The following is a 25,364-nucleotide window of genomic DNA, read 5'->3' as shown; positions in this document are numbered from 1 at the left end:
GTAAGTCTTCTAAAATGTTTGCTCTCTTAAGGACTAAAGGATACAGATACTCATTGCTTGATTTGCGGGGAAACGCAGCAGAACTCAGTTCCGGTAACTGTCTTTCAGAAAGATAAAAAATATTGGGATAAATATGTACTACACATTTAAATAGGTTACGGTTGCGACACCTCATTTTTTTTCAAATCGAGCACTGCATATACTTAATTTGTTAAGCTGTTGCCTTATTATTTTGTACACACTAAGAGTGAAATTCTACAAAAAAGTTTTAACTAGTTTGGTCAAATCAAACTAACAAGTTAATCTAGCAACATTTAAACACTAAATGGCATAGTTGATTGCTACTTCAGCATTTCTTCCCAAGTCAAGAATATTTTTCAATTATAAAAAACAGGGTGGCTAGAGTGACCTGGAAAACCTGGAAATGTCAGGGAATATTTAATATCTGGAAAAGTCAGGGAACTTTGTCATAAGTCAGGGAAAATTGTAAAAGGTTTAAAATAATTTTAATAATTGTTAGGAAAGGTCGATCTAGTGAGAGTATGTGTGCCTTGTGGATGAAAACTAAGAAATATGTCTGTACAAATAAATTTTGTGTTTTTGTACAAATAATTTTTTTTATAAACTGCCTATCATCTTATCAATATCAGTTTAGTTTTACTAAGGTAACTTGCAAAGTTTGAATATATATAAGCTAGCCTGTTTCTATAGATTTTATGAATGTTTTTCATATAAACAAACATAAGATATTCTTCAGAAAAGATTAGTCCTTTTGAAGAATTAGTTATAAGTATTAAAATTGTAATTTTGAATTTGTCGATCAGGGAAAGTTTAAAAAAAAATAATGGAAAAGTCAGGGAATTTTTCAATGTGATTTCACAAGCCACCCTGAAAAAAGTTAGTTAAAAGTATTGATTTCAAATATAGGCCTAGATATTTTCAATTTAAAATTTTTTTTAAATATTGATTTCTTTGAATTTAGACCTATAGTGTTTTATCAATAGTTAATCTCTATCAATAATACAAAATATCTCAAGTTCAGTCCACAAACTTTTTAAGTTTGCTCCTCCATTTTCTTTTGCTGTTTCATTTTCCTTTCAATGTTTAATCTTTTTAACTGTTTGACAACTGAAGACGGGAATGGAATCTGTTGTAAGTCCCCTCTGTTGGTAGCAACCAGGATCTGTAGGTGAAAATAACAGACATTACTGGCCTTGACACTTGGATGTTTATAAAAAGTGTATCATGTTCCCATACAGTAGGATCCGTAGGACCAGACAACCACACAAGTTGTAACTAATAATAATCTTGCATATTTCCATTAGTTTTTTAATGATTTCTTCTCAGTTGCATGCTATATACTCTACTAAGTACTTGTGCTAATTTTGTGTAAATTTATTATTTAGAGTACAATTTTAGGAAAATTTTCTGTGAGACAGAACTAGAACCAACAAACATAAGCTTAACACAATCAGTCTTCCCGAATTATCAAGAGATATGACCATGGTGAAACGTCCACTACCGTCTCTAAAGTGTATGGCTTTGGCTGTCCAACTGCTTATGACATACCTACAAATTACAAAGGTTATGTTATCTACAACGAAGGGGCAAGTCAATGCATCAAAGCACTTAGTCTGAATTTGTCAAATTTGTCTGCACCCCACTCAGTTGTTATATTCAAAGACCTATACATTGTCTAAGAACCAGATAAATCCCAGTTTTCCTACTATCAAATTTTTCTAAAATTTAAATTTTAAAAAAAGTTGTGTACGATCAGTTAGTAGACTTTTTTAGAGAAAAATAGATTATTTGATAAAGATTAGCATGACAACCGCTGGTGTAGATTTTGTGACATCAATAATTGAAAGTATAGATAAAAAGAATAAAACTTTGGGGATCTTTCTAGATCTTAATCACAACCACCAGTTTGTAGATGTTTACCTGTGTCAGTTCGCGTTGTTGTGTGTGACTTGTGCGATAATATGCTTGTGACTTGTGATTGTAACCAAAGTTTTTTGTAATGCCGGGCAGTCAAGGGAAGGCACTAAATAGTCAGGCTAGGATGATCGTGTTTAGTGTCGTGCTGTATTTCCAACAGGAGAAAATAAATAATGGGCCGTTAAGGAACGTTAATCAAGTTTTAAAACGGTTTGTGGAAGCTTGTTGTGTTGGGTTGTGTTAAGTCAACGAACAGTGGTAAATATTTCGAACCAGGAGAAAACCGCTGAGAAAAACGATGACGGGAGTCCTGTAATGACAACATCTGGTAAAAAAAGAAATAAGCAAAAACCAGTTAGACTACGGGTGTAGATAATTTTGACATTGATGGCATAAGGCGACATTTATACTCATACTACAATAGGAAAGAAGTTTCAACTGTTCCCAAACTATTAAAAAGTCTAAATGAATGTGGAATATTTAAGGATAAACACACCTCCCTTCGTAACATTTCAAAGAGAATTGGATTTAAGTATAAGAAAATTAACAAACGTAAGGTACTACTTGAGAAACCCGACGTGGCACTTGCTAGATACCGTTTTTTAAGGGCTTCCAAACAGATTGACTGGAGTAAAACTGTATTTTTGGACGAGACATGGATGAACAAAAACACTACGACAACTGCAGGCTACAGATGGATCTGTACAGGGTAGTCCGGGGGCACCAATTGGGAAAGGAAGTAGAATTATTGTTTGCCATGCTGGATCAGCAAAAGAGTGGATTAACTCTGAACCACTTGGGTTCAAAAAAGACTAACGACTACCATGAAGAGATGAACTCCAAAACATTTGAAAAATGGTTTCAGGAATCTCTGCTTCCCAACGTTGAAAGAGGGAGCACAATAGTCATGGACAATGCGTCTTATCACTCTCGAATTTTAGATAAAGCTCCAACAATGAAAAAAGTGATATAAGTATGTGGTTAACGTCCTCAATATGCCTTAGATAAAATGGCAGAACAGTTGGGACATAGAATACTAAGACTCCCCCCGTACCATTGCGAGTACAATCCAATAGAAATGGTGTGGGCTTAAAGATTATGTAAAGGAGCAAAATCGAAATGCAACTTTTAAAATAGGCGATGTTGAAATATTATTCCGGGAAGCAATCAATAAGTTTACACCAGAAATGTGGGCGATATATGTCTCACACACTGAAAAATTAGTAAATAATGCCTGGGAAGCAGAAGGTCTGCAACTCGAAGACGTGTAACAATTTATAATTTGTCTGGGTGGGGACGATGATGACTCTGATAGTGACAGTGGCAGCGAGAATGAAGATGTTGATGTTTATCTCCAAGAGTACGAGTTTCCTCCGGGTGTGTTTGACGACTTGCGTGTTTCGCCGTTGGATTAATAAGTCGTCGTTAAGATTGGCTTAATACGTTAAGATCCAGGTAAATGTTTTAACTATTACATTATACAACTGTAAACAGGACTTATATTTGTCCCATTTAAATTATTTTTAGATATTAATAATCATTAAAGTTTGACCTAACATGTTGTGATAAGAAAGATTTAAAAAAATGTCTCAGATGAAAAAAAGTATTTGTAATTACAAAAGAGCCTTTCTTAGGAAGGGCACCTGGAGCCAACGCGATAAGACGCGGGCGCTCGCCTCGGCGGTGCGACGTTGCCGATACCAAATCCACACGGACCACCCGATAAATTACTTCAATACATAACTTAATTATATTAAAACTCTATACTATCTTTATTATATTTAATATAGTATTAGATAGTTGGTATTTAATACCAACAAAGTATTATTTGGCAATGGTTGTTCTGAAAATCATCTGGTGTATCAGAGAAACGCTGGTAGATAAAGGAATTTTCATTTAATCATTCATAATACTTACCACATGACTCTTGCTATCAACTGCCAAGCACAGAATTATTCCTTTTGAAACTATTACAGTTGCCATCAGGCTTTTATTCTAAAACAAAAATAAGATTATAATTAGGACTAAATATATGTTCCTCTACATATAGTCCAGTAAATAAAGACAAAAATAGGGGGGCTAACTTACAAACAGTCCGGTAAGTCTAAATATTTTATATGTTGTCTAGGATGGTAAGTAGGTGTTTAAAACGAAAAATGCACAATTCTCCCCCTTCTGCACCCGCCGCCATATTGAAAAATCAAAAAAATCGGCACTTTCTAGAGATTTTCGCCTATATGGTGTTGGTGCGTTTTAGCCAGGGCTAGAGATATACAAGGGCTAGGCCACGCGAGCTCAGAAAGTGATGCCAGGTGGCTCCCCACCACTCCGCCGCTGTGATACCTCGGGCTCCCGGCACTGTATATCTTTGCTTGTGTGAGCGCTGGTATTACCGCACATTTAGCGTTTATTAAGCTCTATGTTGGACATTTTGTATTAGGTATTAATGTATTTTATAAAAGTAATTTATTTTCAAATAGGATTACGTATAACATCAATTTTAATAAGTAAAAAATTATCTTTAATAGATATTTAAGAAAGGGAGTGGAATGTAAAGCGATGGCTATAAGAATACTGTAGTTATTGATCCAATGTATTAAGTTACTGTGTAATATCTGTGTTCGTATTGCTGGAATGTATCTTAATGTATGGATTATTAATTGTATTTATTTATTACTTATTCATACCTTTTAGGATTCATTGAGGTTATATAAAATACATTGAGGTTGTGTAAAAATACATTACCTATACCTAGTATTTTGTAACTTTTAAAGGAAGGAAAAGAATTTCAATTAATCAATTACATTTTATTATAGGCCCTACATATTTCAATACATTAAAATAACATATAGTTGCAAAAATACATTAAGTTGCCTGACTAACTAACCTCAATCTCTGTTGACTAATAACTAACAAGTCGAGTTTTGGTGTGATTTTACTTTATCAGTTTACATCGTGGTTATAAGTTGTAAATGTTAAGTTACGATATTATTTATTGTGCCTCGACTGTAATGTGACATTACTTTTAGAAACTTGAGACACTATTTTTTAGCCAGTTTTTGTTAACTTCATTGACTGTTTACCAACAACGAATATCACAGGTTTGACTTTATTACTTTAATCGTATTTATTAGTTGTAAAAATTGTACTTATTTAGTTTATAAAATGTTTTATATGGATACACTTACTTAATTTGAGGTCTGGGACATTACATTTAGCCCGTTTTTGAAACATTTTGTCATAATTAACAAACGATTTAATCACCAAATGAAAAAGCACAGCAACATTTTATAGAAAAAACTATAAAATATTTATTTTTTTTATATTTGCCTTTACAACTAAATATTCATGTAGGGGAATAAGTTTACTTTCATTTTATATAGTTGGTTTGTGGGGTTTTAAAAATAATATATACCTGTGAATAACAAAATGTTTTTCTAGACAAATATAAACATTAAAAGTAAAAGTCATAAACATATATTGAAATGATCAGTACAGTATACATAAACAATTCTTACTTCATTTGATCTCCAATATTATTGCCTAAAAATGTTCACTTTTACTTTATCTCTTGATAATACATTTATTTGGTTTTTATTTGAAATTTGTTGTGCAAAATCGTGAAACTTGTCATTTTATTGTTTAGTTTATATGAATTTTCGAAAATTTGACTGAAAAATCGCCAAAAATGCCTTGCCACTACAGAGTTTGGCCATTGGAAGTTGAAGGGTTGACGAATACCGCTTTAAAAATCACACTATAAATATACATTATTATAAACACAAACATTAATATGCGCGTAGATGCCGGGCGACATATGCACTGCCGTGCTAGGCGGTTGTATCTCCGCTACGTCACTGAGGAGGGGCGGGGGAGGGGAAGTAGGATCAGGCGGCGACCGCTAACATCAAAGGGGTGAGCCAGCCCTTGTATATCTCTAGCCCTGCGTTTTAGCGACAAATATGTAAAGTTAATGTTGTAGACAATTAAATTTCCTATAATATAAGTATAACAATTTGGCTCTAAGACTTATGGATACGAAAATATTTAATTTTTTTTACAATAAAACTTAAAATTTTTTGTTATTTTGCCAAATCTCTACTAGTCCAAGCAAACTAAAAAAAACTGACACAGGGAACATTAAAAAAATGCGGGAAAATGTTTTATGGTTTTATTTTGTAGTGTTGGGTCTGCAGAGTAACATAGGCTACTAAAAGTTTCCAAAAATCGGTCCACAGGAAATCTCCTAAAATCTTGATTAAAAATGGCTGATTTTTTCAACATTGAACAAATTTGAAAATGATATACCACATGCATATTTTATTCAATTTTTTTTTTAGATATTGACTTGGGACGACCATAGATGTTTATTAGGTGGGTAGTACTTCATTTCTATATGGAACTCATTTCTGGCTGCCATCTTGGATCCGCCATATTGGATATAAATAAAAAAAATAAATGTAATGATAACGTTGTGACACATCATTTTAAACTAGATTTTCACGCTGATTTCAATGCCGAAATCTGTTTTTGAATATCTGCTTACGTTTTGAAGAAATATTCAAACAAAAACTCTCCCCCATACATTTCTTATGGACGTTTCGTTTTTAAAAACCATTTTTCTTATATCTCCAGTTTTTATCAACGCTTGTAGTTCAGTCTAGCCTTTAAATATTCTGTGATGTAAGCGCTTTCATTTGACCTATTGATCATTCAAATTGAACGAGTTAGCGACGAGCTACAATCCCCAAAAAAATATTAAATTTAACTTTTTAGAAATCTTTTTTTATTAAAAGATTTATATCTCGAGTTGTTAATACGTCACCAAGTTCTTTCTGATTTTGAGTTACTTAGTAAATTGTTTGGCTTTGATTTTATTAATTACTATATAAAATCAGACTCATCTAAAGGGAGTCGTGGACCTTCATTTAACATTCAATTCTTTTTATTTAGAAATTTTTCTTTGGTTTAATATACCCAATCATAAAAACAATCAATAAGTAATCTTCAGCTAAAATAAAAGTCAATACTTTGAGGAATTATTTAAGGCCATAAAGAGTTTTTGGAGTTATTTATAATTGGGGATATAAGTATTTAACTAAAGACTAATTTCAAAATAAAAATAATTTTATGTTAAAAGAAGGCACTCTGCTAATTTTAATTTCGTCAGATTTTATGAAATGAATAATAAAATTAAAGCAAAACAATAAATGAGTAATTTGAGAGTACAAAGAACTTGGTGACGTATTAACAACACAAGATATAAATCTTTTAATAAAAAAAAATTTAAAAAAAGTTAAATTTAATATTGTTATGGGGATCGTATCTCGCTGCTAACTCGTTTGGTTTGAATTATCAATAGGTCAAATGAAAGCCCTTACATCACAGAATATTTCAAGGCTAGACTGAACTGCAAGCGTTGATAAGAACTGGATATATAAGAAAAATGATCTTTAAAAATCTTCAAAGTACGAAACGTCCATAAGAAATCTATGGGAGAGATTTTCGTTTGAATATATCTTCAAAACGTAAACAGATATTTAAAAACAGATTTCGGCATTGAAATCAGCGTGAAAATCTAGTTTATAATGATGTGTCACAACGTTATCATTACATTTCATTTGTTTATTTATATCCAATATGGCGGATCCAAGATGGCGGCCAGAAATGAGTTCCATATAGAAATGAAGTACTACCCACCTAATAAACATCTATGGTCGTCTAAAAGTTAAATTTAATATTGTTATGGGGATCGTATCTCGCTGCTAACTCGTTTGGTTTGAATTATCAATAGGTCAAATGAAAGCCCTTACATCACAGAATATTTCAAGGCTAGACTGAACTGCAAGCGTTGATAAGAACTGGATATATAAGAAAAATGATCTTTAAAAATCTTCAAAGTACGAAACGTCCATAAGAAATCTATGGGAGAGATTTTCGTTTGAATATATCTTCAAAACGTAAACAGATATTTAAAAACAGATTTCGGCATTGAAATCAGCGTGAAAATCTAGTTTATAATGATGTGTCACAACGTTATCATTACATTTCATTTGTTTATTTATATCCAATATGGCGGATCCAAGATGGCGGCCAAAATTAGTTCCCTTTGTAAATGAAGTACTAACCACCCAATAAACTTCGGTGGTCGCACCCGAATATCGAGTCGATATCTTAAAATATTTTGTATAAAATATGCATGTGGTATATTTTTTTCAAATTTGTCCAACGTTGGGAAAAGCCGTCATTTTTAATCGTGATTTTAGGAGGTTTCCTGTAGAACAATTTTTTACTTTTAGTATGTCACTTTGCAGACCCAACACTACAAAATAAAACCATAAAACGTTTTCCCACATTTTTTTAACGTTCCCTGTGTCAGTTTTTTTTAGTTTGCTTGGACTAGTAGAGATTTGGCAAAATAACAAAAAATTTTACGTTTTATTGTAAAAAAAATTAAAAATAGTCGTATCCATAAGTCTTAGAACCAAATTGTTATACTTATATTATAGGAAATTTAATTGTCTACAACATTGACTTTACATATTTGTCGCTAAAACGCACCAACACGGAGATATAGGGGAAAATCTCTAGAAAGTACCGATTTTTTAGATTTTTCAATATGGCGGCGGGCGCGGAGGGGGGAGAATTGTGCATTTTTCGTTTTTAACACCTACTTACCATCCTAGACAACATATAAAAAATTTAGACTTACCAGACCATTTGTAAGTTAACATACCTCTATTCACTGGACTAATACTCTTGTATTGTTTCATTGTATTAATTGTGGAAAAAATAAACTTCATTATTTTTTTTTCTGGTCGGAAAACAATAATTAAGTTTTTAGGAATGTAGGTAAAGTAAAAACTACCAATTATTTAATTTTGTCTTCACAATGCATTGTTATTTCAACATATACAAGTCTTTTATCTTCCTAATGTGGTATTGTTCTAATTGAGTTTATTTTTAAATTATTTAAGCGGAAAGTAAATAAAGATACGTCTTATAACACTTAAAACATATATTTACCCTTATACTGTAACTCACAAGACGGTAAATATACAAAAGATGGTAAGTGGTGATCGATTTCGATGGACACTCCAATCGTCATCAGACCCAATAGGCGAATGACAAGAATCTTGAATCGTGTCCCTACTTATACCCTATTGGCTACCGGAAACACCGGCCAATACATTTTTATAAGTACAACTGGAATCGAAATTTACTTGTTCATTAATCAACTTATTTCTATTTTTACATTTTGCCTTATAAATATACAATTCTTCCCAAGCATTCATCACATATCCCTTCTTACAATTCTTCAAAATACATAGATTATCCTCCATTTTTCCTATTGAGTGTCCATTTTGTAACAGGTGTTGTGCGACATTTGATCTTTCCGGTTTGTTGTTTCTCCATGCAGATATGTGGTTTTTGAAGCGGTTGACGAAGTTCACAGTCTGTCCAATGTAGAAGCTATCACAATCGTTACTATCATACTACTATCATAATCGAAATCGATCACCACTTACCATCTTTTGTATATTTACCGTCTTGTGAGTAACAGTATAAGCGTAAATATATGTTTTAAGTGTTATAAGACGTATCTTTATTTACTTTCCATAAATTTAATAACTTGTACAATGCTGATCAAGAAGTTATTTAATTATTTTAACTATTAATTACTAGAAGAGTACCAGTCCTTCTTACGGGGTTGGCAAATAAGTATAAATGCAGTTATACTCGATTTTTGCGTTTGCAATGTGAGAAGACACTGTTTGAGAAAACTTGCTTCCTCAAATTTATGGTATGCTATAGTATTACACATCTACCATAGGCATAATGTTCTACCACTTCACCTACACAATAGAGAAAGATAGATTGTTAAAATTTGCAAAATATCACAAATTATTCATGATATTAAAAACATAAACATAACTGTAAACAATCCGTCAGATCTCATTGCGTATCACAGTTTTTTTTGCTGAAAAAAATAATAGTGCTGCACCCTGTTGGTAAAGCTTATTAAGTTTTAATGCTTTTGCATATCATAGAACCAACTCTTTTAGTTGAAACAGCTGGCTAAATTCTTTAATTCCCTTTAAATATGAATACTCATAAGGTTAAAATGGGAACTGCAGAGCCACTGGGGCGGAGCCCGAAAGGATTTTTGAGCTAAGAATATGCCTATATGTAAATCGGGAATGTGAGCTATCATCATGCCAAATTTCAGCCCAATCCGACTAGTATTTTGGAGACGTAGGAATTGGCTAACTCAGGAACTCGCTAACTCGGTCGTGTGGCGGAACTGGCTAACTCTGGAACTGGCTAACCGTCTCAGTCAGGAATTGGCTAACTCCGGAACCCGCTAACTCGATTTTGTCTCGCGGCGGAATTCGCTAACTCTGGAAGTCGCTAACCCGGCCGCGCCCACTGCTCGGAGCGTTGCCAACCTTGTACGACAAAATAATCGTACACTGCCGTATTTCAAAATGTCAGTGTCTATAAAGATACAGTAAATGTTATTGTTTTTTGTTATCAATTCCACTTTTAACAGATAACTAGCCCAAAGTAATTAAAAGACAATTAAAAAATAATGAAAAAGTGTTTTTTATTAAACTGTACAATGGCCAGTTAAATGTTTATGAATTCGATCCTAAATATAAATGCCATCAGTATAAAAGAAAATAATAGAATATGAAAAATATTCTAAATTTAGTTTAATTGGTAATAAATAATTAAACCTCTACGAAATTAAGCTAAAATACACGCAAGTTCTTAAACACGGAAAACAGATTTAATTGTAATGTCGTAATAAACCAAAACCATTAATTAATACAGTCATCAACCATCGTAACTTTCATAACTGATTCATAGATTTTAAATTAAATGTTCGTCGTTGAACCGTTCAACTTACGTGTACAAATATGATGACATAGACTAAGTTTTTATCTAGGCCTAATAGTTTGAACCAAAGCATTGTAGGCCTACTAGTAAATAGTTGCCTAATTCTAAAATGTGTTGAATTTTTTTAGCAATAATGTTACATGTTTTAAAACAGTTTTTAGATTGTACACCTAAGCACCACTAGTAAAAAATAGGAGAAGATATAATATTCATATAATAAAACGTGACAGGGTTATTTTAATTCACGATTTTTAATAAACTAATTGACGGATTTTCCTGATTTGAGTGTTGAGTTTCCTTTATATTGCTTTCACAATCGATATAAACTATACCAAGCCATTGCTCGGTTCACCGTTCCCCAGTACTGAGCTACACAATAGACAATAGCTTTGTTTTTGGATAAGATAGAACCAGCCTGGAAAAAAACTCCAGACTTTTGAAAAGTAAGCCTACTGAAAGACGTAAAATTAATATTAATTCAACAAAATTAAGAGGATGACCCGGGTTCTACACTAATAGCCTACGATAAAAGAAATTTTCAAGTTGTATTTATGCATAGACTAACTTTTAATGCAATCCATGAATACATTAGGCCTACCACTTTATAATGTATTGATAAATATTTATTTAAATTCAATAGCTCTATTTAAAAATACATAACCACTACAATGTAATTCTGTAATGACGTTTAACGTGTAAATTTTATTATGATTTATGATTTAAGGTTACTACAAGCCCAGTATATAAAATACGAACTCAATAATTTTATTTACAGAAGTTCACAAAATGGTATTTATTCGAATACAAGAAACAAATGGCGGACTACGAAAATAGATATTTCATAACATGTAATAGATCCAAATTAAATGTGCATTTTTATCTTTTTCATACCAATAAGCTACTATTTAAGTAAGAAACCCACATATAAAACATACTCCCTTATATTAGTACATTTCTCATCCTTATGCATGATCTGAAGACAGTTGTATTGTTAGTTCTGTCCGGTGCACTGTCTTTAGAGGTCGTGTTTTGTTTACAATTGTTTCTTGTTTTCAGTAATTTAAAACCTCGTTTAACCAAATAAAACGTTCTAATCACAACTAATAACACGTCCCCTAGTTATATAACTTTTATTACAACCAAACAGTAAGGAACAAATCATGAAGTTAACTATAAAATAATAGAAACACAATTTTGTCGACACTAGCGATCAGTGTCACCGGACACGAACTAGACACGAAAAACGAGCTTCAAAGTTTACAATGGGATGTAAAGTTTAATTGTGTTGGTTAGTCTATGGTAAGACTATAATGCATTTTCCACCCTAATAATCATAAGAATTTCTCTGTGGTTAAACATACTTCTAAATATATTTATTTGATCGACTACGTTGCTCTTACTCCTAATTAATCGTAGGATACGACATTATGGTGCCGATACGATATAGGTACTACACTTTCGGCAACACTGGCCAAAAATATTCGTGCTTGGCTCCCATTGGACGGCCCGCGAGGCTTCTGATTGGGAGTTAGCGAGTTCCGCCGAGGGACCGAGTTAGCGACTTCCGTACGAGGACGGAATTCGCTAACCCGGCTCTAGAGCGGGTTAGCGGGTTCCGGAGTTAGCCAATTCCGAAACCGAACAAGTTAGCGAGTTCCTCTCATCGACCAAATTTGAAGATAGGGCGTTTAACATGGGGTTAGCGAGTTCCAGAGTTAGCCAATTCCGCGGACCCGTATTTTGCGTGTTTACTTGTCACAAACATACGAACATCCATACATCCAAACTTTCTCATTTATAATATTAGTAGGATATTTTGAAATACATCACTATGACAAAAAACTTGTTCATATGTATGAATTGTACTTAATAAAGAAAGTTTTGTGTTAAAATAAAAATATAATCGAATCCAGATAACGTTTTTTGTGGATCCGATCGGGCATCGGTTCTAGCTCAGATTCGGTAGTCCGATATCCGGATCCGACCATGAGTTTATATTATTATCTTTATTAGCCTTGTTTAGTCTCTCAGTACTTTCCATTTTTTCCATTACTTCAATTAACCAGAATATATATTCATTAACTTCAATTCAAATTCTCTTTATTTAGATACAGCATAAATTATGCAATGAATAGTGTCAAATAAATAAACAGATGTATGCCTATTAAGCAATTATCAACAAAACAATATTATCATTGACAAGGATACAATCAATCTTTGTGTATGTATGTGACACTTGACATAATGATTCTTTATCTATTTGACTAACATAATATTTTAGATCAGTCCTGCAAAAGCTTCAAATACTCTACTGATCCTACAATTACCTGCTCATAAAAATAGATTATCGATTTAGTAACAAAGATCAAAATTAGTTCAGAAAATATCCTAAAAAAGTAACTGATATAGTGAGTTTAGTTCTCTTAGTTACCTCAACATCGTAAACGTAGATATTCCCATCAAAGGATGCAGCAAACATCAAAGAGTGCAGAAAGGTGATTTGTGAAATAGATCTTCCCATTATACATTCACCTGAGTTTTCACCATCCTAAAAAATAGCAGTGGTAGCCCATATTTTTAAATGTAACATCAATATTTTTTCATCACAAGTTTACTTATAACTACAGGTGTCACGATACCAAACTTTTATCAATTCTCAATACTGATACCTGAAAAATTGCTTCTCCATTTTCGACACCGATAACAATATCAAATATTCTAACAAGTTCTGTTTAAAGCTGTCTAAGCCAATTAAATAAATATCATATAAAAAGGTAACCAAAGATGATGAAACAAAAATTTACAAGACGATTTTGTTAATGCTCGAGTTTTGTATATGTTTACAAAACAAAAATAAAAATGAACACAATTATACTTAAGGAATTTATTAATGTCTCCATGCCGTCAAGTTGAGTGACTGTAGTGAAGTGAGAATGTCAGTCAGATGGTCTGCATTGCAAAAAAAAACCTGGGACCCACAAGAGTCAAATCTAAGGGTGTCAAGAACAAGATTAACTCAGTTTTGGAGTAGGGACTCACATACAGGGAAGATCAAATTTACAAGAACCCGGAACCATACTGTTTAAACGACTTGCAGACTCGCAAAGGATTTACAGAAGAACGTCGAAAATCCGAACCGCTCCTGAGGGTTTTAAAATATTTAATTAGTACTGAGACAACAGATGTTTTAAAATTTCACGGGCTAAACAGTCGGCTTGTCAGTAATGTACAGAAATACCTAAGAACAAACACCATTGTTTTTATTTTATTTACTGTATCCTAGAACTATATTTTCAATACTGTAGAGGCCTAATTATTTGTCTATATTCTGTTTCTGAAAAATATTTTTTTAATTTGGATTAACATCTGAAAGTTATTTTTTAAATCTAAAACCATAAAATTCAGTAGAACCCCTCTAATCAAACTTTAGCTAGTCCGTCTCCTCGTTTAATCTGACTGTGCCATCGCTCATCAGTCGGGGTAACATCATGACTATTTCAGTGACGTAGTCAGGATTTCAAAATAGGAGGGGTCGACCGACCGGGGGGTCTGGTCCCCCCAGGTAAAAGGGGGGTCCGGGAAAAAATTTAAAAATAAAGGCCCTAAATCGGTCTATTTTAGCTCTCTTGGCATTGAAAATAATCAACCCCAACGTCAATACAGTATGATTATATAATTTAACATTTAATTTTACAAAAAAATATTATATTTAAGACCAGAAGGGGGGGGGGGGTCCGGACCCCCAGGACCCCCCCCCCTGGCTACGTCAATGACTATTTGTCATGGTTGAGTGGAGATTATCCCCAATCATCGCAGCAAAAATCTTGTTTATCCCCGTGATTACAAAAACATCATCATCGTTTTCTACGATCACAGGAAGTAAAAGCGGTCGTGAAAAAAATATAGACAAATCTCTTGGTCAAAAAAAATTATCCACTTCGGAGATTGCGGCTTAATCCTGAATATCCTATTATCAAGAACATCTAGATATCATCATCATCTTCTGTGGTTGAGGCAAAATATTGCACATCTCCCGAAATCGCAGGGACATGATCATCGTCTCCAGCAATTACAGATACTTTATTGTTATTTTATTAGGTCTATCTGCGACCGCAACAAACTCCTGATTATCTCCTCAGCGATCTTGGTAAAAAGTGAGATTCTCCAGTGAGCACGGAAACATCGTCATCGTTTTTCGTGATTGTGTCAAAACTTTGGCAACTGCAATACTTAAAGACTTTCTTTTTATGCACAGGAAAAAATTCCTGCCCCGAAAATGTGGAAGGAAATAAAAATCCCATCCCGTCCTGTCTCGAACTAAAAATTCAATCCTGTCCATCCCTAGATGTTAGTTAAGCTTAGTCATTTATTATGCTCCTCGGATAATCCGACCTCCCCACTATAGGTGGTATGTAGGTGACAGATTAGTGGGGTTGTACTGTATTTTGCTGCCATCACGGCTTCTGTCTTCTTTCATACTGGTAACAATTCTTATTATTGTGGTTTTAAGTTAATTAAATTATTTCTATTAGCGATTTGGATAATTGGAGTTCTACTGTAGTAACATTTGTATACTAAAGAAGATTATGTGTTGACTGGCATCCAGTACTGCACTTACCATGTAATTGACCACTTTAACACTTTTTGTGTTAGTCCCACAGTATACAAGCGGGGTCTCTTCATATAATTGTAGGCAGTAAACTGTGTCACACCAGTCAAATGTTCTAAGTAACAGTCCTGAAAAAAATAAAATACTGGCTACAGTGGTAAAATTGACTTGAAAGCTGCCTTCATGACAAGACTAAGCCAATATGATAATGGCAGTAAATTAAGAAGACACACTTGAGAGTAAAATTTAAAAAAAATCACTGATGTAAAAGTTAAAAGTTTGATTAAATTTTGTTTTTGATTTACTTTACGTTGTCAACTATACAGTCAAGTAGGGCATTTTTCAAAGTCTTCTTAGGTTTATAAGTTTATCCATTAACATACCTACTTTTCAAAATCTTCTTAGGTTTACAAGTTTATCCATTAACATACACAACAACAAGAATAAGAAAGAAAAACACATAAATGTAACATAGAATTAAAATTAAAAACACTTTGCTGATACAAATTGCCAGCAATTACTGTAGTGGTCATAGATTGTGGCCAGGCCTCATTCCACTGATTGTTTTGCCACTGTTTAGTTACCAAGACGGTGACACACTATCGATCTTTTCCCCCATCTAGACCCCGAACCGAGCAGGGAGAAGGGAGGTCGAAGGGAGCATGTTCGATAGAGTGTCAGGGGTCCGTTCACCGATCCAGACGGCGAACCAGACATCAGACCGAGCAGGAAGACGAGCGATCTGGAGGCGGTTTTTTGGCAAAAGATCAAAGAAATGATCGGTCTGATGGACAGAGTGATGTACAATAGTGTGTCATGGTATATTCTTGCCCCATACGCCGTCGGGAGCGCCTCACCGAGCGGCCGCCTGCGCTAGCGTTGATAGTTCTAATTCAATTACACTCTTTAATTGGTAAAATAAATAAATGTTGCGTAATATTTTGCCGTTTTATATTATGGGCATTTATGTTGTAATTTTGTTGTTTCTTTGGTCAAGGTTGAAAATGTATTTTACAAGTTGAAACCGTTAAATCAATGATATCAATGATTTTAAACTTGAATTAAGTAATTCAAGTTTAAAATTAACTATTTAATTAATAGTTAATTTACTATTCTACTTCAAGCTAATTCACTATTGATGCTGATAGTGCACCTGTTGCTCAAATTCGAGCAATTGCAAAGTATTTCAGGCGTTATTTAAAAACGAATAACAATCATAATTTCCGATGACTTGAAAGAGTACACTCAAAGATAATGTGTAATCAATCACTCCACTACAGTTATTGAAACTGAAAACGAACCCACTATGAAAACAAACGCTCTTGTGTATAACATTTTGTGTTTACTATGAACAGCTGTAATTAATATAAATTATTCGTCTGTTTAAGTAAACAAAATATTTTCTTCATAATAAATACATTGGGTTTTTGATGTCCTGTGGGGCAAAGCCCGAGGACTTTTATTAGATGAATTGGAGATTTTTATTACAGGAATTGGTGAAAGGGGGCGTCTACACAAAAAATCCTTAATTTTGACACATCATTTGTAAAAATCCGTCCATTATTAACGGAGGAGTAGTGTTTTGTAGAAATCACCTTCACGTATTATATATAAGGATGCTAAATTCAATCAATAGACATTAATATTATTAACGGCGATTAACATGATCATTCTGTAACTTAACACTGTTAAATTACTGTTTTATTATTACTGACTCTGCGCTCCCACTCACACACTCTCTCCATCTCTCTCTAAACTCCCTTTTGCCGCGCTCGGTAGAACTCGTTCGATCTTGGTCTTGTTCGGGGAAGTGTTTGGATTAAAATTTTGCTGATGTTTACCTCCCTTATCCCGGCTCGGTTTGAGGTCTTGATCGGGGAAAAGATGGATAGTGCCTTAAGTAACTTTAAAATATCAGTTTCCATAACTAGGATTGCTTTCAGAGCAGTGAAAGCCAGTCGAGAGGAGCGATTGTGTTTTAGCGAATTTCCCATATAGGGAATAAGCTATTACCGTAGTACTCATGGTAAGACCAGGACGCGGGACCGATTTTTTTTCGGTTTTGAGGTCCCTAGAGGCCAAAAACACCATCCGTTCAAATTCATATATATATATAGATATATATGTGTCCGTTAGCACGATAACTCGAGCAAAAATGATCCGATTTTGATAAAATTTGGTACAAACGTGTAAACCTACGTTTATTCGAACGAGTTCGCGATCCAGCATGATCGGACCATGGGAACGGGGGTTTACGGGGGGTTTTATGGGGTAAAAATAGGTTTTCCCATTTTTGACCCAAAAAACATCAAATTTAGCAATTTCTTTCCAAACCATTTTGTAGAGCTTAAAAAAACAAATAAAGCGTTATTATGCGCCTAATGGTTACGGAGAAAATTCCAAAAAATTGTAAATTTAAAATTCCCATGTTATTCTTATGGAGAATAAGTAAACTGTTGTAGTTTGCTTGTTTATGAACATATTTTGATCAAATTTGGAAAATAAGTTTTTATTTCTTACTAACTATTAACATTTTACAAAAAAAAACAGTTTTACCCTCCCTGATGCAGCAAACCAAAGTACTTGTTAAACTAATTCTATTTAAATCGGGAATACATGTTATATTTGTAAGTAGACATTTCAGTGTAAATAAAATCAGTCAAATGGAAATTCGCTTAGTCTGCAGGTTTGCTGCGGCAGGGGTATTTTTGTTTTTTTATGAAGTTAGAAACTCAAACAACACCTCTAGATGAAATAAAACTATTTTATTATTTATATATTTATTATTATTTTATATATACGTCATGACTACAACAATGAACGGCGTAAAACACTAGCGTCTTAGTTCGGGACTAGGCCGCCGCCACCTCGGAGCGCTGACGTAGCGTTGGTGGGAGTAGAGCAGAGACCGACCGGACAGTGAAGTCTTAAGAGTCAGTTGGCGTTGAGCGAGAGGTTTCGTGCACACCAATCATCCCTAGGGGGTGTGCGTAGAATCCACTGCTAACGTATCCGGACGAAGCGATGTGAGACTTTTATTCGAAAATCGAGTAGATAAATATTGTGATAAGTAAGTACACCGTTATGGTGAGCGTATACATTTTTATCCTGATTTGTACTCACTTTGGCGAGCGAAATTTCATTATTCGTTAGGTCATCCTATATTGTTAAGAACCTAGTCTATTGTATTTTACTGCCTGACATTGCAAGTGCAGTGTCACAGTAGCCTACACCTTTTATTTTATTTATCAAAAGCGATTTTATTTATTTATCTCGGAGCCCAGAAGTGCATTGGCATATAAGCTCAGACTTATTTTATTTCGTTGATTTAATTATTTCAGGTTAACTACAATTCTGTTAAGTATAAGAGGATTATTTTTAGTTGTTTAGAGAAGTGATTTTTTTTGTTAAGCGTAGGTGCCATATAAGCGTATGTTAACCATATTTTATTTCCTATTCCAATTTGTATTTTGTTCGTATTCACATTTTAGTTAGAATCGACTTGTTCTTTGTTAGTGCGTCGCTGTGCTTGCACCGTGTTGTCGTGTGACATAGTTGTGATGTGACATAGTTGTGATCAGTGTTTGGTGCGTCGGTGTGCTGACGTACACAGTGTCACTCGTGTACTGGTAGATCGACGCAATAGCATCTTCCAAAGGCCGAGAAGTAGTAGTGAGCAACGGAGACAGTTTAGCGTGAGAACCCTGGACGTCTCGAGCTGTCCAAGAGAATGGAGGTAAGTTTAGGCTAGGTAAACCCAACCAAACAAAACACCTCACAAGTTTTGCCTGTCAAAATTGTAAATTGTTTGTTTAGACTCCCATTTTCATAAGATCGATAATATTTTTTGCTGTCAATAACCTTACATCAATTTAGTCACCAAAGGCGCATGACTTTCACGCAAGATTTTTATTTATGAATTTCACTTGTCTCCGTATGAAACACGTATAAAACAGTGTTCAGATTGGATCAGTTGCTGAGGGTCTAATCCCAGAAGGTCTAATTTTTAATTATAACCATAATGGCAACCCGTAAGCCTAATGTTAAAAACTGAAATTTTAGTTTTTAATTTTATATGCATTATCCAATGCCTGAATAAACCTTCCCACTACTTATCGAAACAAACATAATATATTTGTCCGAAATATGTTCAGATCTTATTTCGTGATGAATGATGATGTAAGTAACAAAAGTTTGTATTAAAGTGAATTACAAAGACTAAAGAGCTTCACTTTGCTCCACACAAATAAACGGATGTCCATGACTACAAAACATTTTACCAATATGTTTGTCTGCTCAGCATAAAAACAATAATTTAAAGCAATGTAGTTGAACAAATACAATTTCTTATGATTCTGATTGGTTTATTGATAGTTATATAGAGTTACCTGAGGTTGCATCTCTGACAGTGATCTGCTCTCCTCTGCTGGCTACGATGAGAACTTTGCGAACTCCCTCCTTGGCCAACTTGACTGCTAAGATACTGCTGTTGGTGATTGCCAGAGGTTTCTTGTTGGGATGAAGGGATACAAAAGCCCTCTTCTTTTTACTTTCTGTCTGTTAATCAGATTAAGATGATTTTTAACTTAACGGTTACTTTGATTTTTTATTGGTAATAAACTGGAACCACTCAACAACATGAGGTATATGCTTGAAAGCAACTAAAAAACACAACAAGACAAGTAAATAACATGCATTTACATATTTTTCTATAAGATATTTATAATTCTCAATTTTCTTGACCTTTGCAGGATATCCACCGCAACAGCAAGGACATAATATGTGTAGACATTGATGATAAACTGCTTAAATACTGATTTGGGGTAGGAGCCCAACGCAACTGTTTTTAACCACTCAAAGGAGCATGTTTCAGCATTCTGTCGTTTTAGTTCGGCTCGTATAGTATGGTTTTCAATAAACCAATTCTCTTACTTTCCATCCATAACTTGTATTTATACTCAAAATGTGATGATAAATTAATATTTAGCTACAAGTTTACAGTAAAAATTACGAATACAATATACGTTCTAGTTAAAGTTAACAAAATATTTATTAAAATTGGTTTGCATAAGGTAGCATAACTCCTGCATTTTGAGAATGGGCTGAAATATGTGAGCTTTTCTCTCTTTTACATGTGTTATCCTATCAATTTTAAATATTACGTCACAATTTGCAGAATGTTTATAATTAAAAGCTACCCCTCCGCAAACCTGCAGACATTAGGTTTAATGAGTACCTAGGTTTTCTGCTACAGGGAGGCTAATAACGTGTTTTTTTTTTGTAAAATATTAATAGCTTAGTATAAAATAAGTAAATTTGCCTGGTTTGATAAAAATGAATACATAAACAAGCAAACTGAATCATTTTACTATATCCTTCATAAAATAACATGGGAATTTTAAATTCCCAGATTGAATTTCAAACACAGATATTATCTACGGGAATTCCTTTGTTAGATCTTCAAGTTGTTAGGTCACAAACAAATCACAGCACCAGTTATTTTTTTTTTATATGTTTACCTTGACTGCATATGTGTATATAGATCCAGCTTTGGTTCCTACGATTAGCTGATTTAAGTTAATATCCATACTCTGGACTGGTGCATTCACTGTCAATGTTTGTGTTTCAATTTGTTCCTGAAAAAGTATTACTATTTGAACAAAGACAGTTAGATGGTAGATAGTTACATAGCTCTAAAGTGATTATATTGTACAGTGCAACCTTGATGGGACACTAATTTCGAACTTAGAAATACCGAGATTTGAATTATCAAGGTAAACCTTAGAATACCTTGAATAAAAAAGTGTCAATCTACATCCTTGGAACTTTTTACATTTTCTTAAGGGAAGAGTAGTTTACAAACCTCAGTCTTGTTATTATCTAACATGGACCCTTTGTTAAGCACGGGTAACACTAGGCTGCCACTGGTGAACAGTGGCTGGCAGCCAGGTCGTACTACTCACCTAGTTAAAAGCTCAGTTCTAGTCACCATGTCGTCGTAGGTCCTCGTAAACAAGTACTTTAGGATGTGTGAGAAAGAACTTTGATCAAAAATGCTTAACCGCAAGAAGAGGCGAAGGTGGACCAGGCCTTGTATATAAAGAAGGGACCAATTGGAAGCTTCTTCAAGACTGTTATGCAAGAGTTAAAAGAAGAGGACACAGAAACATACAGAAACATCAATTAGAAAAGTCAAATTGAATACTCCTATGAAAAACGTTACACAAACACAGATAATTTGGCAATAAATTAAAAAAATAAAATACCTGCTTCCACGATCACTTTAGCTTAGTCGCTTTTACGCTAAACAGGGTGTCTAGGTTATTTCCATTTTAAAATTCAAGACTAATTCCATACTGTTTAAGACTTGTTTTTTTTTCAACAATAAGTGATGTGTCAATTCCAAAATATATCGATTCTCGATTCTTGATACCGATACTGAAATTTATAGTTTTACCAAATTTTCTAAATAATTCGGTCAAACTACATTGTCTTTGTGTCATAAAATATTGGTGTTAAGATAATGGAGGTTTTTTTAAGTAGGCCTAAAAAAAAATGGTTCTATGAAAAATTCTATCTAGCCAATTTGGGTTTAAACTCTTCTTAACCAATAAATAACTATCAAGATCTAACGACAAAGAGACAATTTGTTTATAACCAAAGGTGAGCCAGCCTGATATTTCTCAATCAAGCCAAACTACTAGAGGTAATAGCGTAATCACCTGCAGTCACAGAAACATCATCACTATCTTTTGCGGCCACGGCAAAATCCTGAATACTGTATCCACAGAATCGCCATCTTCTCCCATGGTCACCGAAACATTATCAACGACTCCCACAATCGTGGTAAAATCACAAATATCTCCCAACTGTTATGTGGACATTATCATCGTCTCCCACGGTGGTGACAAAATTCTGATCATCACCCACGGTTCGTTTAGACATTATCTTTGTCTTCGATTGTGGAAAAATTCTAATTTACCCTCGCAGCCTTGTAGATGTTGATGATAGCTCCTGCGGTCACAATGTCATCGTCGTCTTGCGTGATCACGGCCAAATCATGAACATCTCCTGCGGTTACGAAAACGTTCGATCGACCTCTTGTGCGATCGCGACAAAAATCGTAACAATCTCCTGCGGTAGACATTATCATTAACTCTCATGGTCACGAAACTATAATTTTCGTCTTTCCCGATTGCGACAATATTCTGATTATCTCCCGTGGCCATGTAGACATCATCATCAACTTACACGGTCATGGAAACGTCATCATCGATCGTGGCAAATTCAGTAACATTTCTCGGCCATGTAGACATTATCTTCGACTCCCACTGTCTTGGAAAAATCATGAAAATCTCCCGCGGCCGTGTAGACATCATATTGAGGATGTGTGTGAAGGAAGAAGGAACAGCTGTGAGGTTTTGCAACAACTCACTGTTCTTTGACGTTTCTATCTAAATACCGTACTCCTTTGAAGAAACGTCCCTCAAACACGGATATTTTTGAAATAGATTTAAAAAATCTGTTCCCTGACTACCTTTCCCCAGTCATTTCTACACTAAAAATTACTAATATAATCAGATAAACAGAATTAGTAAAACAAAACAAGTACAGTACACAAAAAACTACATGTTGCTTTGGTAGCCACTGGGATGAGGTGGTCAGACTACGCTGTTGGCTAGCATCAGCGAGTGCGAGTGATCACATGACCTCTACCTTGCTACTAAAAGTTAAACATGTCCGACTTTGCCAGCCGCTGACAAATACTTGCCGGCTGGTGATGCCAGCTGCGAATTTTGTGGTCACATTAAGCTGATAGTAGCGGCTTCTTTTAATTTGCGGATGATGCCAGCCTAGTGTGACCAGTGTTTATGTTTTGGCTGGCGCCAGCGAGTGATCATGTGATCTGCTGGTCGTTGATGCCTTGCTACCAAAAGTTGAATATGTCCAACTTCACCCGCCACTGACAAATACTTGTCGGCTGAGATAGTAGCACCTTCTTTTAATTTGCGGCTGATGCCAGCTAGCCTAGTGTGATGCATACTTTTGATAGGCCAATGACAAATGGCATCTGGTTCCAGCAATGATTCCACTTGGAATTAAACCAGCAAACCTATGGATTTGCTGTAGGAGTACACACTTACTACCATATCATAAAACCTTCAGGCTAGTTAAACAGTGCCAATTTTGAAACTGCAATTCTACTGATTCTGTTTGAATATGTTTCCTAAATATCAAATTAATTGTGTTGTGAACTGTTTGTGGGCTGTCATAAACTGACTGGAACTCTGCCCTTAAGTGAGTTTTTTGTGTATCCATTCATTCTTCCTAATTCCACTCACAGAAATATTTTTTTGTTAATGAATTGTTTTTAGTTCATGTTTATCAGTAGTATTTCAACACAATTCTGTGTCCTCCTCCCCTATATAATGTAAAAAGAACCAAAACAGGTGTTGTGTGCAATCTCTATCAAACTTAAAAACGCCTTTAACTTCCACCCAAGTTGGACACTGTTTATTTAATGTGGGCTAGCTAAGCCACACATTAGTAATCTAAATATGAATTGCACATGTATGATTAAAGCCCCACGCATGTAGAATGACCTCTACACTACACTCATCAGTGCAACACCTAAGCCAACTGAATTTATACATTTTAATTTTTAAATCCTTGGTTTTAAATAGAGTTTGTTAGCTAATTCTAATATGTGTGTATATTCTCTAAGTCTGTATTCCTAGAAGAACTTACCTTCAATGAAAATAAACACACTGTAGAGTCTGCTGAACCGGTAATCAGGTATTTTGTTTCATAATAAACCGAAGTTATGGCGTCTTTGTGGAGTTTTTTTGTAAAACTAATGGCAGGTTCACCAAAGGCATATCCCATTACAAATCCATCCTTGCAACCCACAAATAAAAATTTCTTAGATTTATTGTACTTCATGATCTGAAACAAAAGGAAAAATTCAGGATTTAAAAAGCTATAGTTGTTGCTCAATCACGCATAAACTACAGGACGGATTGGGCTGAAATTTTGCATGATGATAGCTCACATTCCCGATTAACATTTAGGCATATTCTTATCTCAAAAATCCTTTCGGGCTCCGCCCCAGTAGCTCTGTAGTTCCCCATGTTAACCTTATGAGTACTTATATTTAAATGGAATTAAAGAATCGTAACAGCTGGTTCAACTAAACAATTTGATTCTGTGATGTTCAATAGCATTAAAAAGTTAATAGGCTTACCAACAGGGCACAGCCATGGTGGAAGGAAAAAACATAGGTGTGCTACATATTCCCACATATTCTGACGTCATTCGGATTGCAAGCAAAAGATCACCTGATTCCAACTGTCAAATTAGTATATATATTTGTTTTGATTTGGTTGTTATTGTGTTTATTATTATAAAAAACAATAACAATCAAATCAAAACAAATACATACTAGTTTGACAGTTACAATCATGTGATCTTTTGTTTGCAATCCGATTGACGTCAGAATATGTGGGAATAGCACACCTATGTTTTTTCCTTCCACCATGGGGCACAGCACTATTATTATTTTTTAATTTATGACAACAGCTAATTTGCAACCAAAAGGTGAGTGAGCGTAGCGAACCAACTTCAACCTGGAGGCAAGTTAGCGTAGCGAACGAGCTAAGCCTGAAGGCAAGTGAGCACAGGGAACGAGCTCCAACCTAAAGGTGAGTTAGCGTAGCAAACGAACTTCAACCAGGATGTGATTGAGCAATGTGAACGAGCTCATCTTGAAAATGAACGAGCATTTGACATAAAACCACATTAGGACAGTACAACGTCCGTCGGGCCAAAAAGATGTGGTAGACAATGAGAACTTTACTTTTTTCTACTGTTTAGATGCAGTGGTAGAACATAGGGCTACTGGTATGGTAGATGT

The 25,364-nt window shown here is 34.4% G+C and overlaps 1 protein-coding gene across 2 annotated transcripts in view; it reads right to left on the bottom strand.

The window, feature by feature from the left end:
* LOC128985755 (uncharacterized) overlaps positions 1-25,364 on the bottom strand; it is a 35,587-nt gene that overhangs the window by 1,454 nt on the left and 8,769 nt on the right. For both annotated transcript variants that reach the window (XM_054405606.1, XM_054405613.1), the window contains exons 4-10: positions 24,200-24,397; positions 20,971-21,087; positions 19,840-20,008; positions 15,461-15,579; positions 13,274-13,390; positions 3,856-3,933; positions 1,052-1,183 (exon numbers count right to left, since the gene is read on the bottom strand). In XM_054405606.1, the coding sequence (XP_054261581.1) occupies positions 1,055-1,183; positions 3,856-3,933; positions 13,274-13,390; positions 15,461-15,579; positions 19,840-20,008; positions 20,971-21,087; positions 24,200-24,397 (927 nt within the window). In that variant the 3' untranslated portion in view covers positions 1,052-1,054. The remainder of the gene's footprint in view (positions 1-1,051; positions 1,184-3,855; positions 3,934-13,273; positions 13,391-15,460; positions 15,580-19,839; positions 20,009-20,970; positions 21,088-24,199; positions 24,398-25,364) is intronic.

The sequence above is a fragment of the Macrosteles quadrilineatus genome, unplaced genomic scaffold, assembly GCF_028750875.1.
Source record: "Macrosteles quadrilineatus isolate MER2022 unplaced genomic scaffold, UCM_ALF_1.0 Scaffold_1__1_contigs__length_201487025, whole genome shotgun sequence".
NCBI lineage: Eukaryota > Metazoa > Arthropoda > Insecta > Hemiptera > Cicadellidae > Macrosteles > Macrosteles quadrilineatus.
Note: the sequence above shows the minus strand (reverse complement) of the source record. Positions and strands in the feature narration are given on the sequence as shown.